Source organism: Mus musculus, chromosome 13 (assembly GCF_000001635.26).
Source record: "Mus musculus strain C57BL/6J chromosome 13, GRCm38.p6 C57BL/6J".
Lineage (NCBI taxonomy): Eukaryota > Metazoa > Chordata > Mammalia > Rodentia > Muridae > Mus > Mus musculus.
In genome coordinates this window covers 12221116-12236700 of record NC_000079.6, presented here as the reverse complement: position 1 = coordinate 12236700, position 15585 = coordinate 12221116, and the positions used below count along the sequence as shown (strand labels likewise).

Here is a 15585-nt window from a genome sequence, read left to right as displayed (position 1 = left end):
AGGGCTGGCTCCCCTGTAGCCCTTACATCCAGGGCTCTGTGGTGCTGCCCAGGTGAGATGGTGCAGCAGGTGAGGGACAGGGCTAGCTGTCCTGCCCTCATGACCCCAAGGGCCAGGTCTGATTACTAGAGTTGATGAAGGAGGAGAAGGCCGTGGACAAGGGAGAGATGCAGCCACACCTGCAGTGTCTCTAGGTTGCAGCTTTTATGTTATGGTTGAAGTATCTATCTTTGGATCCCAGACTAACTCTTCATTTTTTAGATCACTTCCTCTTTAAAATGAGTCATTGTTCTAGCTTGTGTATTTGTATGTTGATAGCTATACCTGTCTGTTTAACTCCTGCTTTTACTTACTCATCTATGTACTAATTGGGGACAGTAGAGTAAGAGTAGCTATGGTTCCTGATAAACAGAAGCTAGATATTTTTTTAAAAAGATTTATTTATTATATGTAAGTACACTGTAGCTGTCTTCAGACACTCCAGAAGAAGGAGTCAGATCTCATTACGGATGGTTGTGAGCCACAATGTGGTTGCTGGGATTTGAACTTAGGACCTTCGGAAGAACAGTCAGAGCTCTTAACCATTGAGCCATCTCTCCAGCCCCCCAGAAGCTAGATTTTTATGGCTATCAAACACATTAAAGTTGACAATGTTACAGACACTGTGTGTAACTGAAATTTTGAAGAGAGGAGCAATTGTATTTATCTGTCCTTTCCCTGCTGTGTGCCTGCTGTAGCTAAAACAAATGCACAGGACCCTACTCTTCCCCAGTTATTTCTCAGAGTTACCGACTTCCTTTGAAGTTGTTGAGCTGTTGATTAGGTAGCAACAACATGTTCTGTGTGTAGATTTGTAGAGACTGTCTGTGAGCTGGGGGAAGGGGGAAGAGGTTAGCAGTTGGCATTTGTTAGCAGACCTCACGGAGCTCCAGGCTCCTGCCTCTGAAGGCACAGGCAGCAGTCAGCAATGATGAGCCTTCTGTTGCTGAGAAAGAAAGCTGACGGATGTAACTGCTGCTGTACATTAAGTAGGCATATCATTATCTGCATGGGTATAGTTGGGTATAGTGATGCTGAATTCATTCATTTCATAGCTGGAAATTAGTTTAATTAAAATTATGCTACTCTGAATTAATGAATATAGTGTTTTCTCTTTTAATTTAGGGAAATTGCGGAAGCTGTGAAAAAGTGTAAGCCAAGAGTCCCCCCTGCTAGTGTTTTTGAAGGACATATGTTACTGTCTGGTAAGTCATGAGGATGTAGTTGTTCGGGTGTAGTCAATGTGCTTGTTCTAGTGGATAGTGATATCCATGCCAGGAAGCTTATTAGGTCAAAGAGTGCTTAGTTTTCGTGGCACTTAGGGAAATTTACTACAGAACTTTTTTTCCTAGAAATGGGGTGGAAAGATTAATTTCTGGGTAAAAATGGCCTCAAACTCCCAGAGATCCACCTGCCTCTGCCTCCTTAGTGTTGAGATGTATCATCATACAAATACCATGTATCATCAGGCGTGTATCATCAGTTTTTATTTTTTTCCTGAAATGGTGGTGAATTAAGACAGTCTCACTGTATAGCCAGGGGTCACCTCAAACTAGCAATCCTTCTGTCTCCACTTTTTTTTTTTTTTTTTTTTTTTTTTTTGGAGACAGGGTTTCTCTGTGTAGCCCTGGCTGTCCTGGAACTCACTCTGTAGACCAGGCTGGCCTTGAACTCAGAAATCCACCTGCTTCTGCCTCCCAAGTGCTGGGATTAAAGGCGTGCACCACCACGCCCGGCTCTGTCTTCACTTTTTGAGTCTAGGATGACAAGTGTGTGCCACCATGTTCAGTCTGAAGGATACTTTTATCAACTTTAGTAGAAGTGGTAAACAAGAGAAGTACTGCTTCTGTATTTGACATGTCATCCCGCTGCATCAGAAGCACTTTGTAGAATGCCCTCAAATCATACAAGCACCCTCAGCATTTAGTGGTGGTCATCCCTATTTGCCTGGTAGACAAACCTGCAGATTCTATGAAAGGTCAGGGCACAAGGCTCATTAGCACTGAGAAAAGGCAGCAGCTGAAACTGTAGAAAGTAATTGCTTCCTGCGTCTGTGAACAAATGGCCTGGAATATCTGTACAATTACCTACTCCATATTCATAATCTTCCTCTTGCTCATACTGTTTTTTTTTTTCTTAATGTTTTGGCAAAGGACTCAAGGGTGGTCATCTTTTCTTAGCTCTGATAGATGATGCTAATTTTGTGCTTCATTTTTATGTAATTAAGGAAGAGCCACTGACTGATTTGTAAGCTGAAAGGTTGTGTGAGCAGTTGTCTCAGGTTTGTAGAACCATATTAGTGATCCTACACATAAGGCCATGTGTCCCCAGCGCCTGCCTGTGCTATTCGGGGAAAGTAAAGGCTGTGTGAGAACCTTTTCTGTGACACTTCGTAGTCTCTATGTTGCTTTTGTTACCTGTGTGTAATGCATCTACAGGTATAGCTGGCACTTGCATCTGCATTAGCTTGTGCCAGGGCAGATGCCATTACTCCTTAGCAAATAAAGTAATTATATGCCAGAAGCCCAATGGCTGCCTTGGTTCCTCACAGTGACTGTCACAGCGACTCCTGGATCTCCATGCTGGTCCTCCCTCATCCAGTTTCAGTGCTAGTTTCAGGTTCATGGTCTCTCAGTGAAAGAGATGAAGTGAACTTTCACATACACTGTTGATGGGGTGAAGAGATTTGATCTGTTCATCTCTAAGCTGATTTCTGACAGCATCAATGGAGCAAAAAAGGAAAAAGAGAATATATAATGGCTTCAAATTTCTATAAGCTACATTGCTGGGACTACGGTCTGATTCAACAATTCTTTCTGTTTGTTTTTGTTTTTACAATAGTCTTTATTTGAGAATTTTATACAACATATTTGAACATGTTGACACATATCTCAACTCTTCCAATAATTACCCTTTCTACTCTGCTGTCCCTTCCTACCCAGTTTTAGTTTTCTTCCCCCTCCCAAGCTCTGTTGGTGTCACCCAGCTAGTTGTGAAAAGAAGAGTAACACATTGAATTTCCCTCTCCTTCTGTGCCTCTCTGTGGCCCTGCATCCCAGCAGCTTCCCATGCCAATAGCTTCTCAGTTCATCAGCTCACGGTGGGATCATGGGGGGGGGGCTCCCCCCAGTCAGCCAGTGATGAGACATGACAGCCCTCTCCCTCCCGAGGCCTAGGGATTTTCAGGGGAGAGTGAGACAGACACCCCACAGCTTTCAGAGGCTGTGGTAGCATCAAGCAGGGTTTGCAGACCCAGCAGAGTAGCTGCACATGTGAACTCACACACATGGCAGCGGGAGGAGCTCAGCCCTCTTCTGATGGGAAGTTGCTTCCTGGCTCTTGCCCTGCCCTTAGTTAAGGGCTGTGATGACTTTCCTTCATTTTCAGAGGTTGTCCGGTTCAGCCCACTAGTGGTTCTTGTAGCACAGAGCTCTGAAGTGTTCCCTCCCTTGGAGATCTGGTTGTAAGCACAGCAGCAACAAAGAGCCCTTTGGGTGTTCAGAAAAGGAAAGATTGTGACCCTGTTTCCCTATTAGATCTCCTGTCCCATCTGCTCAGATGGACATTTTTTTTTTTTCTGAAAATGTTTTGTTTCATGCCATCCATGTGCATTTTCAAGAGTTTTTCAAAATGTTTCTCCTTTTAAGGTCTAGAGCCCTTCAGGATTGGACCATACACCAACTTTGTTAACATTGGAGAGCGCTGTAATGTGGCAGGATCCAGGAAATTTGCTAAACTCATCATGGCAGGAAACTATGAAGTGAGCATCCTCGTGAGAACCCTGCTCCCTGGGGGTGTTGCCGTGCCTCTGGGTAACTGCATGTCAGCAGTGTTGAGTTCTGGCCCGTGCTGGTGCTGTTGCAGGGCTAGAGGGATGCTAATGTAGGGATGCTAATGTAGGGATGCTAATGGCATCTGGCAGGAGGTGAGGCTGCTGGAGATCTGAAGCTGCTGCTGTTGGTCCTGCCCCCAAAGCATTACTGGAGCATGGAGGGAGCTGACTCAGAGGGACCCAGCTTCTGGCCTTTCGTTGTTAAGTTTGGATATTTGGGAATATTTTCCATTTTGGCCACTCTGAAACTGTTCTATGGAAAGTGAAAGCCCCTTGGCTTTTTAAAAATTATGTATTATGTATACGAACGTTTTGCTTATGTGAATGTATGTGCACCATGTATGTGCCTGGTGCCCATGGGACCAGAAGAGGGCACTGGATCCCCAGGAGATAGAGTTACAGATGCTTTTGAAGTGCCATGTTGGTCCGGAGGACTGGACCTGGGTCCTCTACAAGAACAAGTATTTTTAAGTGCTGAATCATCTCTGCTCCTGCCAAGGAGACTTTGTACTCATCTGACCACATCAGATGCTTACTGGTGAAGGCATTGCTGATCCTATTAGCTGTAGGTCAGAACAAAACGATCAGGCCCTTGCCTTGAGAACTCTGAATTTTTAGAGTAATACTTAAGATGACTCAAATTTAATCCACACAGTGCATGCCCAAGACATCTGGATAGAGTTTACTTTCTACAAATATGAAATTAAAAACGGAGGAAAATGGTTGAGGTTTTAGGTTGCTTTTGTTTGTTTTGTTTTACTGTGACTTATTATTATTTTTTTAAACTGGGGCATAGTGATAAATGTCGTCAATACCAACACTTGGAAGGCATAGGCAGGTAGATTCTCTGAGTTCAGGCTGGCCTGGTCTACAGAGTGAGACCCTGCCTCAAAATTTTTTTTCTTTTAATTAACTTACTGTGTGTGTGTATTTGTACTTGGACAGTCATATGCAAGCCACTGCGTGCATGTGGCGGTCAAAGGACAACTTGCAAGAGTTGATTTTGTTCTTCCACACTTATACTTTGGGGGTCAAACTCAGGTTGTCAGGTTTGGCATCAAACACCTTTACCAGAACCCTCTCACTGTCCTTTGAGTTTTAATGATTTTTTTTTTTTAATTTTAGGATCTGGATAGATTTAGTTTTCTAAAAAACAAATATACTTATTGTGAGTTTATGCATGTGTGTGTGCATGCAGAAAAGGGCATTGACTCCTTAGAGCTGGAGCCAGAGGCACTCTGTGAGAAGCCTGGCTTACTCCTGTGTCCTGAGCTACAACCCCAGATCTTCATGGTTGTGATTAGATGCCCTTACTCTTTGGCCCCGCTTTCTAGCCTATGGAATTAGCACTACTCACCTATGCCCAAGACAGGGTCTTATGTACTTCTGGCTGTCTTGGTGGAACTCACCATGTAGACCAGGCTGGTCTTGAACTCACAGTGGTCTGCCTGCCTCTGCCTCCCAAGTGTTAGGATTAGCCTCGATTTTGGGATTGTTAATTACTGTTTCTTGGCATCCTCTAGAGTTTTCTTTTTTAGTGCAGGTGTTGATTGCCTTAGGTAGGACACTGCCTTGGTGGACTCCAAGCAGGGAGCTGATGTGTGGAAAGGGTTACTAGCCAATGTTGAGTGTTGGGCAGCAGGGGACAACCTGTGTGTGTTTCAGTAACAAAGGTCCTCCGGGGATGGGAGGAATTACTCTGCCTAGACAGCTCCTAACCATGCTTCTTCCATTCCTTTTCCAGGAAGCCCTGAGCATTGCCAAAGCACAGGTGGAAATGGGAGCTCAGGTGCTCGATATCAACATGGACGACGGCATGCTGGATGGTCCCAGTGCAATGACCAGATTTTGCAACTCCATTGCTTCTGAGCCTGACATTGCCAAGGTTGTACAACCTTGTCTATCCATCCACTCAGGAACTCTTTTTCTATCCCGTGCAGTTATTTCTCATTCTGAGCTTTCCTAACTAAGCAGTCTGTCCACGTGGAACAGATTTTGGAGAGTGTTAGGGCTTTAGCTTGGCTGTTGTCAGATGGCTGTTGTCAGGTATCTGGGAGAGGTAGGCTTCAAGAGACTGAGTTTTGTCCGTTGTCTGCAGTCTGAGGGCTGACTGTCGTATCTCAGAGGGATGCACTTAGCTGTGGCTGCCACGCCGGTTCAATTCCCACCATGGAAAATGGAGCTCAGGTAGGGCTTCCTTACTGCAAGGAGAGACCTTGTTAGGCAGATCAGACAGTGATGAATAATGCTTCAATCAAGGTTTCATGTCTTTGTTCATAGTTGTTCTTTAAAAGGTGAAAGTTAGGGGTTGGAGAGACAGCTCAGTGATTAACAGCATGTGGTGTTCCTGTGGAGGACCCGAGTTTAGTTCCCTGTACTTCTGCAAACTCATAAGTGCCCATTAACACCAGCTCCAGGGGGATCCAACTTCTTTGCCCACCTCAGGCATCTTCATTTGTGTGTGTAGACCCCCAGACAGACACAGACAATGCACACATAAGTTTGCTTGTTTGTTTTTGAGACAGGGTCTTAACTGTATAGCCCTGGCTGGCCTTCAATTCACAAATATCTGCCTGCCTCTGCCTCTGCTGTAAAAAGTAAATGTTAAAAAAAGGTGAAAGTCTTTTTGTATCTGTTGTTTAGAACACTTTAGAGGGTTCAGACTAAACTTCATTTCATTTTTGGGTCATTAAATGAAGTTCTGTGTGTTCTGCTTGTCAACTCAGTCTATGAGACTTGATCTATAATACCTACTGCTGGCCTGCCATGGTGTGTGTGTGTGTGTGTGTGTGTGTGTGTGTGTGTACACTTGCCTGCATGCACAGTTTTGGTTTACTGTAGTGCATATGGCTGGCTTCAAGCTCATTATGTAGCCAAGGTTGACCTTGAATTCCTGCTGCATCCACCCTGAAGCACTGTTGAAGGTTTGTTTGTTTGCTTGCTTGCTTTTTGTTTTAAAGAAACTCTTTCCAGAGTTTCATATCTTAGGTTGAGGTGTCATTAAAAAAACAAAAACAAAAACAAAAACATAAACAAAAAAGTAGGCCCAGCAAGAACTTAAGAGGAGCTGGAGAGATGGCTCAGTGGTTAAGAGCACTGATTGCTCTTCCAGAGGTCCTGAGTTCAATTCCCAGCAACTCACAACCATCGGTAATGGGATCTGACGCCCTCTTCTGCTGTGTCTGAAGACAGCTACAGTGTACTCATATACATGAAATAAAAAAAAGAACTTAAGAGAAACCATAGTCAGCACTAAATTATATTTACCCATCTTGCATTTGTGTATTGAAACTTACTAAAAGCCGTACCACTTTTCTGGGAGTAGGCCTTTGAGACTGTCAGGTTCAGAAAAGCTCAGTGCTCTGCTCAGAGTCCATTGGATGAGAGTATGAGTGGGTGGGTGGGGGTGCTGTTGATGAGCTGCCGTGGGAAGAAGCCTGCCTCTCTCTAGAGCCAAGCAAACTGATGAGATTTTGGTGCTGTCTGCCTTCCTCGTCTCTAAAGTGAGATGATGAGACCCATGGTACTCACTTCATGGACTGTGATGGGGAGTCTCTTGTTAACTGTGGAGGACCGTAAGCCCTGCAAGAGCTGGTTAGTGCTCTGATTGCTGCAACCACTGACCTTTCTTTCCTGGTTTTCATCGGCTATTAAATTTGCTGGGGGCCAAATTTTAGCCATTAGGATAGAATATAAAAATGTGCTGCTAAGTAGGGAGGCTAAGGAAGTCACAGCTGGAGACCAGTGTGGGCTACATAGAGAGACCCCATGAGCCTGCCTCTAAAAACCCAAAGTATGAGTAGTACATCTTCAGCAGTAGAGTTAAAACCCCAGACTATTTGCAAGCTGTTCTAGACACTGGCCTGGTAATTACTGCCATTGCATTTGAGTTTTTCCAGTAAACTGCTTTATTGCTAGTGTTCTAAGGAAAAGCAAAATTAGTAGAGGTTTTGAGGTTTTTTTTGTTTTTTTGTTTTTGTTTTTGAAATGGTGTCTTATATCCCACACTGGCCTGGAAATCAGTATGTAGTTGAGGACAGCCTTGAACCTCTTACTCTCCCACCTCCATCTTCTGTTGCTAGGATTATAGGTTTGTGCCACCAGTTTATGAACTGAGGACCTCTGCAAGAACTCCACCAGTCATGCTAGATCCCTAAGCGCACCCCACTTCCCTTTTAAAACAACTTAATAATTATGTGTGTCAGGGCCACACAGGTGTCAGGGACTCTGTTGCTGAGACAGACCCACCCCTTGCCTCCTTGTTCTTTTTGCTGTGCTGTGTTCTAGTCTCTTACTACTTGTGTAATCATTATCTTGGTGAGCATGGTGAAGCCAGGGACCTGTGTGCCAGGTACTGACTGACTGCCCTACATAACAGTCCTGAGTCAGCTGTCCCGCCAGGCGTATTTCTTTGGAGCAGTGAGTCGCTCCTTTCACAGGTCTTAGAGCAGAGGGTGGATTAGACCGTGGTCTCTCCATGTGCTCATTTTAGTTTGCTTGAGTTCTTAGCAATTACTTTTTGGAGGGAAGAGGATTAGATCTGGTTTTCCTTTTTAATAATTTTTTTCTGCTTAGGAATTTGTTTTTATAAAGAGAAGGTTTAATTTGAGTAACTTGGCCAGAGGGTCGTTTGTTCCCAAAGGGCAAATTCAACCTTAATATGAGTCAGGGTAGAATGCTTGAAACTAGAGAAGGTGTTTGCTTTAGGGTTAAGGACTTGGAAGTGTAAACTAGGGATAAGCCTCTTGGATTCCCTGTCTGTCCATGTGCATAGTCTCCTGTGAGCTGATCTTACTCTAAATAGTTGAACTTTAAGCTTACGTAAGTATATTAAAATCCTACTTCTAACACCTTAAATTTGTTTATTGTTCCCTAAAGAAGAAATAGAGTGTTTTTGGAACCCCTCAAAGAGGACTTGTGGTGACCTGTGACCCACGATCTTTCTGTTCTCCTGCCTCAGGTGCCCCTGTGCATTGACTCTTCTAACTTTGCCGTGATTGAAGCTGGGTTGAAGTGCTGCCAAGGGAAGTGCATAGTCAACAGCATCAGCCTCAAGGAGGGGGAGGGGGACTTCCTGGAGAAGGCCCGGAAGATTAAGAAGTTTGGAGCTGCTGTGGTGGTTATGGCTTTTGATGAGGAAGGACAAGTAAGTGGCTTCTGCTGGGCTGGCACTGTTGTGTCACCCAGGTGAGAACGCAGTGAGAAAGATGTCCGAAATAGCTAGATGTGTAGACACACAGATAGGCACATATGCTTATCTTTGCACATAAATTTATGCACATACACACACTAATAATAAATGTCTAGAAATTTGATTCTTTACGTCAATAGAGAACCTCTCTCTCTCTCTCTCTTTCTCTCTCTCTCTTTCAGTAGGAAATGGTTGAATTATTCACTAAGTTACTGGGAACAGACAGCTGGTTATGCATTTGGAAGAAAAAGCAAATAAAGAGACCTGACCCTTCATTCTTTCTTGTTGTTATGACAACACCCCTTGACCAAAGCAACTTAAAATACAATTCGTTAAGGCTCATGGTTGGAGAGGATTAGAGTCCATGTTCATCATGGTAAGGAGCATGGCACCAGGCAGGCAGGCAGGCAGGCAGGCAGGCAGGCAGGCAGGCAGGCAGGCAGGCAGGCAGCAAGGCAGGCAGGCAGGCAGCAAGGCAGGCAGGCAGGCAGGCAGGCAGGCACCAGGCAGGCAGGCAGGCGGGCGGGCGGGCGAGCGGGCGAGCGGGCGGGCGGGCGGGCGGGCGGGAGGGCAGGCAGGCACCAGGCAGGCGGGCAGGCAGGCAGGCAGGCAGGCAGGCAGGCAGACTTGGTTCTGGAACAGTAGCTGAGAGCTTACTTCTGGTCCACAACTACAAGGGAGGAAAGGACTGTGTGAGAGTGCACACAAACTGGGAAAGCCCTCATGCACCCAGTGACACAGCTCCTTCAACAAGGCCACACTTCTTAATCATTCCCACAAGGTTCCTCTCAGTGTTGGCTGGACAGTAACATCACCTGGGCTCCTGAATTGCTGGAGCCAGTCTCAAGATTGTGATTCAGCTGGGCCCAGTACCATTACTATCAATAAAGAAGCAAAAGTCCCTCAGAGCTGAGAACCCTGCCTGACTGAGAGATCTTTCATCTCATTCTGCTGCGCTTCATATGGGTCTGTGAAATCCCTAAGGGTACTTGAGGCCTATTACCATGTGTGCTTCATAGTGTCAAAAATGATGCATAGTAGGACCTGCTCCCTACAGAGGAGAGGCTCTGGCTGAGTACGACAGGCTGAGAGGCGGGGAGGGTGAGCCTTGCCGGAATCTGAGGTTTGAATTTGAATTTTTAAAAATTTTTATGAGGGAGGATGATGATAATTTGTAGGGCTTTGTTTTAAAATTTTTATTTTATATTTATGACTGGTGCCTGCATGTACATGATTGGTAGGCAGTGCTTATAGACCAGAAGAAAGAGTCTAGTCTTCTGGAGTTTAAGTGGTGGGAACCAGACTTGGGTCTTGGAAGAGCAGTAGGTACTCTTGACTGTTAGGACATCTTTCTAGCTTTGTTTTTGTTTTGAGACAGGGTCTCATTATGTAGTGCAGGCTGACCTTGAACTCAAGAAATTCACTTGTCTCTGCTTTCCACAGTGCAGAACTAATTTGTAGTTGCAACTTGAGACACATGGTGTCAGGCATGTGGGTGTGGGGAATAAATACAGGAAGACCCTAGAAAGCAACAGTGGTGTTTGTGTGAGTGATAGGGACATTGCAGGTAGGTCAGGAGAGGTTGGCACTTAGAGGACTCCTTCCCAGTGTAGCCCACAGCAGCCTGGCACTCGTGTATATAACTCAGGGTGCCCCTACCTGCCTTAGTTCTGCCTCACTATCTCATGAGCTAGAATTACATGCCTGATATTCAGCTGCTTATTTTTTAATCTGTGTATAGTGGAGTTTGATTTTTAAGTCACATCTGTCTTTAGAAAACCACTGTGTTTTTCATATTACATATGAATGAAGTTTTTACATAAGTAGTAAAATTATTATATTGAAAATGTAAAGTCTTTAACTGATTCTGTTCTTTGAAAAGATTGCTTTTAGAATAAATTCAGCCATTGAGATTTGAGTGGTTTTGATGAGTGACATATGCCATTTTTATAGATAATGCTTTGCTTTCGTAAATTACATTTCTGCTTATTTCTCAGGCAACAGAAACAGATGTTAAAGTCAATGTGTGCACCAGAGCTTACCATCTACTTGTGGACAAAGTGGGCTTCAATCCAAATGACATCATCTTTGACCCCAACATCCTTACCATTGGTACTGGAATGGAGGAACATAACTTGTATGCTATCAATTTTATCCATGCAACAAGAGTCATTAAGGTAAGTCTGGATATTTGCTGTCTTTACCAAAGACACAGCTCAAATTTATCAACTTGGTTTAGTGCATGCTTACAACTAACACATACTGATTTGCTGAGAATAGTAACATGCCTGTCTTTAGCAAATTGTTTTCTAAGATGTAGGGACTGTATCTTTTTTTTATTATTATTATTTTTATTTTTTTATTATGTATTTTCCTCAATTACATTTCCAGTGCAAGCCTAAAAGTCCCCCATGCCCTCCCCCCACCCCCCACTCCCCTACCCACCCACTCCCCCTTTTTGGCCCTGGCGTTCCCCTGTACTGGGGCATATAAAGTTTGCGTGTCCAATGGACCTCTCCAGTGATGGCCGACTAGGACATCTTTTGATACATATGCAGCTAGAGTCAAGAGCTCCGGGTATCTTTTATATAATGCTATTTTACTTGTTTTGTATAACACAAACAAGAATATATAAAACATAGGTCTATGTAGGAAATAAGTAGTTATGAACAGTATAGTAGCCTCACTTTTTTGAAGTGGCGTGAGGCTTCTGCCCCATATATCTCCTTTTCTGAGTATGCCTTATTCTCAATTTCATGAAGAAACTTATTCTGATATTTATGTTTCTGAAACTTTGTTATTGTTTTTGGTAATAATTTTGTTACTTATATTATTATCCATTGCCTTTTGTGCTTGCTAGTGTATGTTCTAAATGTTAGTTCTGACCTGAGTCAGTACCCACGCTGCCTTTGTAGTTAGCTGTGGACGTGCCCTCATGCAGGCTTGCCTCACATGTCAGATGAGGACGACCTGGGGGACATTCAGCTCTTACTCCATAAGCAGGTGTCTTGTTAGTTCCATTCAGTGCCCTTTTAATTGTTCTGCTTTGTGTTGGTGATTTACCTTTTTGAAAATGCCCTTCAGTCCCAATGGGACTTTCTATGTTCACAAGTGCAGGACAACTGTGGTGTGCCTAGTAGACAAAATGCTTGTTGGATAAGCCCTATTCAGACATATGTCACAGGGCTGCTGGCCATGAACTCAGTGTTAATATTTAACATGTGCACATCAAATAAGGAGTCTTTAAAGATGTATTTATTTGTATTTATGTATATGTATGTGTGCCTGGTTGAGTTTGTATCTATTACATGTGTGTTCAAGTGCCAGAGGAAGCCAAAGAGTGTTGGATTCCTTGGAACTGGAGTGAGAGGTTATTGTGAGTACCTGATGAGGGTGCTCTTGTCTCTTTATAAGAGCAGTGTGCACTCTTAACCATGCTACCATTCCACCCATAGGATGCCTTTAACAGACACACAAAACAAGGTTGTATGTTGATGAGGCGATGAAAATATGACCAGAGCTGCCAGCTGCTATGTCAGGAGTAGGCCTTCAGGGTTCTAATCTAGTCTACCAAGGACTCTCAAGAATCAGCTATATGTCCACGTAACATGAATTGGCCTCTTTGAGCTTGTTGTTGGTCAAATCATAAAATGCTATTTAACCTCTTTTTTTCTCTTTTTGACAGAGGATCTTACTGTGTAGCCTAGGATGCTTTATATTTATGAGCCTCTTCCCCAGTTCTCTTTCCAGTGCTCCCAGGCCCACATCAGCCTCATTTCCAGTTTCCTCTGTGTTGTTGCTATAGCTACATTTGTTTGTTTTTATTAGTGTATAATGAGTGACTGTTTCCCTGAATCACAACTAGCCATTGCACTGTTGATAGCTAACTGGTGTGTTGAACAGTGGTGCTGTGAGTGTTCTTGTATTAGGTTGGTACAAAATTAATTGCAGTTACTGATAGTGAAAATTTCTTTTTTGAGACAGGGTTTCTCTGTGTTACAGAGTTCTGTCTGTCCAGGACTTTCTTTGTAGACCAAGCTAGCCTTAAACTCAGAAGTGTGGCACCATACCTGGTCCCTAGATATCTTTATTAATCAGAATAGGAACCATTATAAGCAACTTGGTTTTGCCAATGAGAAATAATGTTTTATTCTTAACATAAAAAAATGTTTGTGGGCTGGCCAGATGGTTCAGCAGGTACCTATGCTTGGTGTCAATTAAGCCTGATGATGTGAATTTGATTCCTAGCGCCTACATAATAGGGGAGGTGAGAACTGACTCCTGCAAGTTGTGTTCTGACCTCTTGACACATTCTGACTTGTCTATGTAGTCCTCCAAATGAGTACATGTAATAAACATCTTTTTATAGTCAAGGTTTTAGAATTCAGTAACTCTTGGAAAGAATTTTCTCTGTCCTGATGATTGTGGATATTTTTTCCCTGCAAAACGCTATCAAGATTCTTGAAAAATGGCAGTATGTTGTTGAGGGATGAGGTGAATATGGTGGATAAGGCAAAACTTCACAACAAGTAATAAATCATTAGCATAAACCCATAAAGCAGGACTGCACATTAAAATAGTATATAATGCAACCAAATTCATAAAGAATGTATTTCAACATTAAGGAACAAGTGTTGACATTGTGAAATTATCATTGCTTTAGCATCAACCTAACAGGTTAATCACATATTAACGTGCCTGAGTTAGGCTTGTATGCCTGAGTTTCTCCATAGTGTGTCTAGGAGTAGAATAGCTAGACAGTGGCAAGCTGTCTCCCTGGACACTTAGGCCTGTACCTGTAGTGGGAGTTACTGTTGTTGTCATGGCTAATGCTTGGTATTGTCACAGGCAGCTCAGCTGCCTCTGTTCTATGTTTTGTCAAGTTTGTGATGAAATAGAGAGCTTGTTCATCTAAGTTACTGAATCCTTCCAGCTTTAAACGGGTCAGAATTGTACGCACATGCACATTCACAGATGTATGCACCTAATCTTTTGCTTTCTGTCTCGTTTCCCCCTGTCATTCATTCAGCAAGTACTTCAGGTAACTCTCACTGCTCTGCATTACTGAGGTCTTGAGAGAGGTAACATAGGATTTTGTACTTTCCTGCAGCACGTCAAGTCTAGCAGGAAAAGCTATTTGTGCTGCAGTGCCTCTGTGACATTGTGGTGGGTTTATGTGATAGAAGAGGAGCCTGAAGACATGGCACTGTAATGTGGCAGACTGGGCTTTGTCTAGTAACAAGTTCAGAGTTAGTTACTTTGGACTTCCTTGCATTTTACTCTTCCTTTGTACAAAGCTTACAAGGTATGGCTGATGTTGGCTTTTGTAAACTAAGATTTTTTTTCATGTTTTTATGTTCTTGCCAGGAAACCTTACCAGGAGTCAGAATAAGTGGAGGTCTTTCCAACTTATCCTTCTCCTTCCGAGGGATGGAAGCCATTCGAGAAGCAATGCATGGTGTGTTCCTTTATCACGCGATCAAGGTATGGTGAAGCCAGTTTTGACGTAGGTGCTGGGAAGATGTCTCCGTGGTTAAAGTGCTCACTGCAAAGCCTGAGGACTTGTGTAGAAATTTCAGAGCTTGGGCGAAACTTAAAAGTAGTAGTAGCTCCTACTCTAGGATGAGAGATGGAGACAGAATCCTTGGAAGATTGGAGCGCCAGCTAGCTTGGCATGGTCAGTGGCAAACAAGAGAGAGACCCTGTCTGAAACAATATGAAAGGCAAGAGCCAACATCCAAAGTTGTCCTCAGACTTTCATACATGCGCCATGGTTTGTGTAGGCGTTAGAAATGCACACACAAGATTTTTCAAATAATAATAGAAACAAAATGATGGCACGCTAACTTAGAGTAGGACTTACAAAATTAGTTCTGCGGATAACTGGACTGCTCTGCTCTGCCTCCTTTAAATGAAGCTTCATTGGAACAGAGTGCTCTCGCCTTCACCGTGTCCTGGTCTAGGGCTGCTTTTAGACTGTAGCAGAGTTGAATAGTGACTATGTTATAAAGCTGTTCTCTGATCCCTGATTTAGGGTATCAGTGGAAATCCTTGTTTTCCCTTTCATTGCCTTTAGTTTGGTATGGACATGGGGATAGTCAATGCCGGCAACCTCCCTGTGTATGATGCTATCCACAAGGACCTTCTTCAGCTCTGTGAAGACCTCATCTGGAACAAAGACTCTGAGGCTACTGAGAAACTCTTGCGATATGCCCAGGTAATGGAAAAAGGGTCCAGGGCTGTCTTTCCTGCCTTAGCCTTTACCGCTCACTGGCGGGTACTGGACCTTTACTGAAGAGTCAGAGCAATGTGGAGTTGTATCTCTGGATCACTAATCCTCATCACCATGGTTTTGTAGCTCTAGAGAAGCTGTAGGACGAGGAGGGAGAAATTGACCTGATCTCGGCTTCTTCAGCATTCGGAACCTAGATTTCTCTAAGTTGACTTTTAAATTTGAAATATCTCACAGTAAGTTGTAGAAAGGTCATAGAATATTGCAGTCAAAAGAAAATCAAAATCACTC

The 15585-nt window shown here is 43.5% G+C and overlaps 1 protein-coding gene across 3 annotated transcripts in view; it reads left to right on the top strand.

Moving 5' to 3' along the window:
- Positions 1-15585, top strand: part of Mtr (5-methyltetrahydrofolate-homocysteine methyltransferase) — a 76869-nt gene that overhangs the window by 21499 nt on the left and 39785 nt on the right. For all 3 annotated transcript variants that reach the window (XR_003950449.1, XM_006516661.4, NM_001081128.3), the window contains 7 exons: positions 1165-1244; positions 3687-3799; positions 5616-5756; positions 8832-9017; positions 11060-11239; positions 14430-14546; positions 15139-15279. Coding sequence is in view for 2 of the 3 variants with exons in the window: in XM_006516661.4 (XP_006516724.1) it covers positions 1165-1244; positions 3687-3799; positions 5616-5756; positions 8832-9017; positions 11060-11239; positions 14430-14546; positions 15139-15279 (958 nt within the window). In the remaining variant the exon portion in view is untranslated. The remainder of the gene's footprint in view (positions 1-1164; positions 1245-3686; positions 3800-5615; positions 5757-8831; positions 9018-11059; positions 11240-14429; positions 14547-15138; positions 15280-15585) is intronic.